This window comes from Amaranthus tricolor, chromosome 7, assembly GCF_026212465.1.
Source record: "Amaranthus tricolor cultivar Red isolate AtriRed21 chromosome 7, ASM2621246v1, whole genome shotgun sequence".
Taxonomy (NCBI): domain Eukaryota; kingdom Viridiplantae; phylum Streptophyta; class Magnoliopsida; order Caryophyllales; family Amaranthaceae; genus Amaranthus; species Amaranthus tricolor.
Window position 1 is genome coordinate 4,027,370 of NC_080053.1, and position 6,865 is coordinate 4,034,234.

The 6,865-nt window shown below is 34.7% G+C and overlaps 2 protein-coding genes across 4 annotated transcripts in view; both read right to left on the minus strand.

Moving 5' to 3' along the window:
* The window catches only part of LOC130818837 (uncharacterized), a 5,246-nt gene extending 5,161 nt beyond the window's left edge, over positions 1-85 (minus strand). For all 3 annotated transcript variants that reach the window (XM_057685072.1, XM_057685070.1, XM_057685071.1), the window contains exon 1: positions 1-85. This exon is cut by the window's left edge and continues 114 nt beyond it. The gene's annotated coding sequence lies outside the window, so the exon portion shown is untranslated.
* Positions 86-5,011: 4,926 nt separating this feature from the next.
* On the minus strand, positions 5,012-5,670 carry LOC130818838 (dirigent protein 22-like). Its single transcript, XM_057685073.1, has one exon. The coding sequence runs from the start codon at positions 5,621-5,623 to the stop codon at positions 5,123-5,125; it is 501 nt and encodes a 166-aa protein (XP_057541056.1). The 5' UTR covers positions 5,624-5,670; the 3' UTR covers positions 5,012-5,122.
* Positions 5,671-6,865: the final 1,195 nt, after the last annotated feature.

Sequence of the window (6,865 nt, forward strand, 5' to 3'; positions counted from 1 at the left end):
CAATGGCGTCGAACAGAGAGAGAGAGTGGGGGGCTGGAGTGGAGGCTAAAAACGGGATTTAGTTGCGTGTGCTGGCTAAAGAATGTCGAGGGACAATGTGTAACATGGAAAAAAATTTGCTGACATGGCTGTATATTCAGAAACTTTGCTTGCATGGCAAAAATACTGTTCATCATGAGGATTTTTATTCTTTTGAAAAAAGCCTTTATTAGAATTGATCAATTTGTTGTCTATTTATTACTTCTTTGTCCCTTTAAGATAGTAGCAAAATAAAAATTGATATTTTAATGAAAATGCGGATATTTGGTTATAAATAAAAAGAAAAAGTAAAATATACTGATAAAATTTAATAAAAAGAGAGTTAAAATTTATGAACAAGATTAAACAAGTGATGATCTTTGGTCCAAAAAAATGATTAAAACTATAAAAGACAATCTAAAATGTAAAGTAATGATAAATGAGAGTTATATGGAGAGAATATGACTACTGTGTAATCATCATTTAAACATTCATTATCTCCAAAATAAGAAAAGACGATAGAATGTTCAACTTATGGTTCATCCATGTCTCTTAAATTTCACAATTGGAAAACTATCCCAGGAAATGGCTATTGGAAATGATTTCCATGAATTCTCATTTGACGAATAAGGAAACTAAATAATTACAATGATATTCTACAAAATAAGAATATTTACACAATATTCTAAAGATACTAAAGATACTACTCTATTGTACCCCCACAATAAAATTGAGAGACTTGTGAACGTTGAGACTTGAATGAAAATCATCAAACAGAATCTTAGGAAGGCCTTTGGTGAAAACATCGGCAATTTGATGACGAGAAGGCACATGAAGAACGCGAACATCACCACGTTTGACCTTTTCACGAACAAAATCAATGGCCATCTCAATGTGTTTAGTGCACTGATGATTAAGCGGGTTGCCAGAAAGATAAATGACACTAACATTATCACGATAAATAATAATGGCAATAGGAATAATAGTGGCAATAACATTATCACAATAAATAATAGTGGCAAATTACGAATCCAACAGGTCTCAGAGACAACATTAGCGACACCACGATATTCAGCTTCAGCACTAGACTTAAAAACCGTTGGCTGACTTAGAAGACCAAGAGACTAAATTATCACCCAAAAAGACACAGTATCCAGATGTCGAGCGGCGAGTATCAGGACAACCACCCCAATCAGCACCCATATAAGATAAAAGAGATGCGATAAAGGACTCGTAGAGTTGTAAACCATGATCAAGAGTACCTTGGACATAGCGAAGAATATATAAAGAGCAGCCATATGTTCAACCCTAGGGTCATGCATAAAGAGGCAGACTTGTTGAACGGCATAAGAAATGTCCGGTCGAGTGAAAGTAAGATACTGTAAAGCACCGGCCAAGCTACGATACAAGGTAGGATTATCATATGGAGAACCAGAGTCAATTCTGAGTTTTTTAGTCGTAGCAACAGGAGTAGGAGCAGGTTTACAATTAGATATACGCGCTTTCTCAAGTATCTCAACAACATACTTGCATTGGGAGAGAAAAAGACCGGTGGAAGTGTTAGAAACTACAATATCCAAAAAATAACTAAGAGGACGTAAGTCCTTCATGGCAAACTCCGAACTCAACTTCGACATGATAGACTGACGGAGAGAATCAGATAAAGTAGTAAGAACAATATCAACAAAATACAGAAGAAGATAAGCAATATCCGACACATAAGAATATACAAATAAGGAATTATCTGATATGCGATCATGAAAACCAATAGTAGTCACAAAATCAGCAAACCATTGACACCAAGCACGGGGAGCCTGTTTGAGAACGTACAGAGATTTTTGGAGAAGACAAACATAATCAGGATGAATAGGGTCATGGATACCCAGAGGTTGATGCATATAGACAGTCTCCTTCAAATGACCATGAAGAAATGCATTTTTAATATCAAGCTGATGAATGGACCTAGACTTGGAGATATATAGCAATGATCAAAACAAGGCGAATGGAGACCGGTTTGACTGCAGTACTAAAAGTTTCATCACAATCAACACCTTCTTGTTGAGACTTCCATCGCCAACAAGAGGTGCCTTATAGCGCTCAAAAGAACCATCAGAGTTATTCTTAAGATGAAAAATCTACAAAGACCGGATCACATTAGCATTAGAAGGACGAGGCACAAGATCCCAAGTATGATTCTCAATCAAAGCATCATATTCCCTTTCATAGCCTGTTTCCAATTCGAGTTACGAAGAGCATGTATTGGGTTTTTGAGATGGGTGAAAAAGAGACATATAAGGCTTGAGATTATTTGGAAATAGGTTTAAAAATACCATGTTGGCTATGCATAGTCATGCCGGTGCAAGATGGATTAGGTGGGGAGGATGGAGGAAGAGGAGGAGTATGAGGGCTTAAAGAGGCATGGGGACAATATTATTGATTGATCGAATTTTGCCTTCCAATTTATCATTTTAAGAGGAGGTATGGGGACAAGAAAAACGAAGAACAATACCCCGGTGAACACAAAATTGATGAAAAATTTTATTATCAAATTCACCCTATAATCACATTGAAAAGATTTGATATTAAGCTCAAATTGTGTTTGGACATATTTGATAAAATTGACAAAAATTTCATAAACTTGAGATTTACGAAACAAAGGAAAAGTCCACAAGAACTTTGTGTAGTTATCAAGAAACAAAACATAATATTTATACCCAGACGGACTTGAAACGGGAGAAGTCCATAAATCATTATATATTATGTCAAAAGAACGAGATCTGACAGAAATAGAATTACAAAAGCGAAGTCTAACATGTTTGTCTAAAGGGAAAAAATGACAAACAAAAGATAGATTTTTATTATATTGAATCAAACTAGAAGAAGACAAACAATCTAAAAATCCTTTGTCGGAGTCACCTAAACGAGAGTGCCAAATGCTAGAAGATAGTGTCGAAAAAGTAGAGGAAGAAGAAGAGGCAGAGGTTGCTCCATGTATTAATTGGAATGGATAAAAATCACTGGTACTATTAGCTCTCAGAAGTGTGTGCCCTGTGTCCAAATCTTTCATGGAAAATCTGAACGGATCAAACTAAACAAAAACCATATTATCATAAGTAAATTTACGGACATAAATGAGATTTTTTATAAGTTTAGGGGCATGGAGGACATTTTTGAGGGTTAGAGGGTGGTTAGGGGAAGGAAGAGAAACATGACCGTGACCATGAACCATTACCAGCAATTATTGCATAATTAAGATGATGCTTCAAAGGAAAATAATTTATTAAAATACCTTGAGAATGTGCCATGTGAGAAGTGACACCGATGTCTATATAATAATGCCCATCTGGAAAAGATAAGGAAAGAGAATGCATGGCTTAATCAATATTGGTAGGAAAATACCCCATAGATGATGTAGAACCCGAACAAAATCCTTGCGCTGAGCGTGGGCTACGAATTCTAGACCCAGAATCTGACTTAGACCTTTGGTGAGTAGGCTGTTGTAGTGTAGGGATTGAATGTGGAGGTTGGGCCTAAATGAAGAATGCCAACCAACCTATGTAGAATAAGAGCAAGGAGAGAAATAAGGTGCGCCTTCTCTAGTCGAGCCAATAGCATAGGGGTTGTAGGAAATAACTCCAGTAGGCTGCTAAGAGTGAAGACCACGCCTACCACTGTACGGTTGGAATAGAGGGTTGTGGTGATTTCGACCACCACGGAGAGGCTGCCGACGGCCACCACGGTGGGTGGTGGTTGTCCATGAGTCAATACCTTCAAATTTTTCAAAATTTTGTGGAGTACTAATAAGAGTAGAGTCTTGTGTGGCGAATTTTATGGAGTAAGCCATGGGAAAAACAAAAAAAAAAAAAAAAAAAGAGAGAGAGAGAGAAGGGAAAGGTGGCACAACCGATTGGTGGTGGTTGGAGATAGAAAAGAGGAGGCGGAAGGAGGAGGGTTGTGGAGTAATCGAAACCTAGGCAATGATACCATATTGGAATGATTTCCAAGAATTCTCATTAGATGAATGATGAATAAATAAAATGCAATATTCTAAGAATAAGGAAACTAAATAATTATAATGATATTCTACAAAATAAGAATATTTACACAATATTCTAAAGATACTAAAGATACTAATCTATTAATGGCATGATAGGGTATGATCTGCCACATACCTAAATGCAAAACAATCCCACAGAATTCCTTCCTACATTCCTAAATGCAACTAATCAATTCCTTCTGCCTAATATATTAAATTTTTGCCACAAAATTTTAGATGTACTTTTTTGAATTAAAACCGAGTACCCGGTATCCGACTGGATTTATCCAGGTACCCGATATCCGGTATCCGAATAAATCAGGTCAGGACACGGGCCATAAAAATAGGTACCTGACAAACTGGATACCCGACTTTTCGGGTACCTGAACAGCCGGGTACCCCCATATGAACACCCCTACTCGCCCAAGTACATATCTAGGTAAACAATATTGAGAAACAGTGAAATGGTTGTTGAGGTGTTTGAATGAAATCTAACAAGTTTATCTTATTTTTTGTAAAACCAAGAGTGGTATAATCGGGTATCATGATTCGAGCTAAAAGGGTGACTTAGATGGTACAAAATCGAGTTTTAGGATTGTATTCACTTTGGGTGGCATATAGATTACTATGGGTTGTCTTCTTACAAAATGTGAAAGTCATGTCTACTGTCTATAACTGAAATAAGTTCATGGTCATGGTCATAATAAAGTCCTTTAATAAAGCAAAGTGGTTAAAGTTACTGTGGAGTTATATCTTGTATATGAATATGAATTATGAATCGTGTTTAGATGGCATGAATATAAAATGTGAAGCGTTTGGAGCTCAACATATCTTGTATATGTCTTAAGTCTTTTGGAGACTCATGTGTAAGCATCGAGTAAGATCGTCTCATTTGAAAATTTGTGTTGGTTCGATTACCCGAGGATTATTCTAGCCGAACACCCAATGGCTCAAAACTGAAAACAAGAATCAACTTAAATAATGATGATTCAATGAATCAAATAATAAATACATAGTAAAAGTCTTATACCATATAGTATATAATCAATGATCTAAAGAAGAAATAATTCAATAGTGGTTTACATAAACATGATACTCTACAGTAGCATCTCCTCGTGGATTGGACCAAACAGTATGGGCCAAAGCATACCCACGGGCTGATCTAAAAAGCCCGGTTCCACCTATAACAGGCATCTCCCTAACATCTTGCATGGGAGGGTTCCTTCCAACAATAGTAATACTACTCCCATTGTACCTCCCCTTTGTAAACACATAATTCATAACCATTAGCAACGAAACCTCTTGCTTTGATGCAAACCCGTAAAGTCCTTGAGCCCGACCAATGACTTCTGACCTGCGATCCGCTCGAATCGTCAACCGATCATCCGCCATATTCATCACCCCGAAAGCATTAGGATAAGGGGTGTTTGGACCCGCTATTTGGATGGCGGTTGCCCGTTTTCCACTAACTATGTCTTGGAAGAAGAAGTGCAAATGTGTCATTTTTTCGACTGGGGTTTCCGATTTGGACATTGGGTAATTTTCATCGGATATGACTTGCCCATTCATAAAATGGACAAAAATAAGTATCAAGTAGATGCAAAAATTTGGGAAAATTGAAGTCATTTTGTTATATTTGTAAGTCCATGATAGAACGCTATATATAATTAGATAGTACTTCTATTTCAATAACTTTGTCTTATTTTGTTTGGACACGTTTGTCAAAACATATATTGAACTCTTAATATTTCTAATGGTAGATAACTAACAATTATAAAAAGTTAATATTAATAATCGTTGCATTGAAACGAATGAAATAAAACCCACTGACTATATTTTAACTTTTATATTAAGAATAAAATACAAATTAAAAGTAAATTGTGAACAATATCAAAAATTTAAATGGGACAAAAACGATGCTGACCATTGAAGCTAAGTAGTAGTTAATCATTTGTCTGTGGAATGTACATGCATGAGTGTGGTGGATCTAACTAACAATCAAATCATTTATATTAGATCCGATGCGTAGAAGTTGGGGCACGTATGTTTGATGGATCTTTTTCCAGAACTTTGCTTCATCCACACAGCAAACATATTTATTGATTTTTATCAATTATCCTTAACTTTGTCATTATCATCAAATTAAATATTTAGTTTCGTCTAATCTGATTGAATGCCATTGAATCTAATTTTATCTGGTTTGATCTGCTTTAATTTGGTCTGATCTTATTTCAATTAAATTTTAAGTTGTTTTAATAATTTTATGTTCCTTTTATTATTATATATTACACTCTTTGATTTTTATAATTGTTTTCGTTTAAGATTTTGGGATATTAAATTTGTTGTTTCCTTAAGAATTTATCAATTTGTATCACAAATATTAGACATAATTAACGTTGTTTATTCTATTTTAATACTTTAATAATGCTTACATCGAATCAAATCATTCATTAAGTATTTGGTTTGGTCTAAGATTTAAATGATCTGGTCCGATTTAATATTTTAAATATTATAGCTTCTAGTCGGGTCTCAAAATTTTTTAAAGATCAAACATAACCAAAAAAACGTTTTAGAGTGAATATAGAATGAGATAATCGGTTCTAATATTGCAGGCCAAACTTTTAATATAATTTTAATTCCAGATTAGTTATTTATAGTAGTATACATAGCACTTGCAAAGCAGTTGAGCGACAAAAAAATATCATATACTAACAATCATTTACTTACAAAATGTATATATATATATATATATATATATATATATATATATATATATATATATATATATATATATATATATATATATATATA

Excerpts from the sequence above, each read along its gene's own strand:
- LOC130818838 (XM_057685073.1), bottom strand. The coding sequence starts at position 5,623 with ATGAATGGGCAAGTCATATCCGATGAAAATTACCCAATGTCCAAATCG.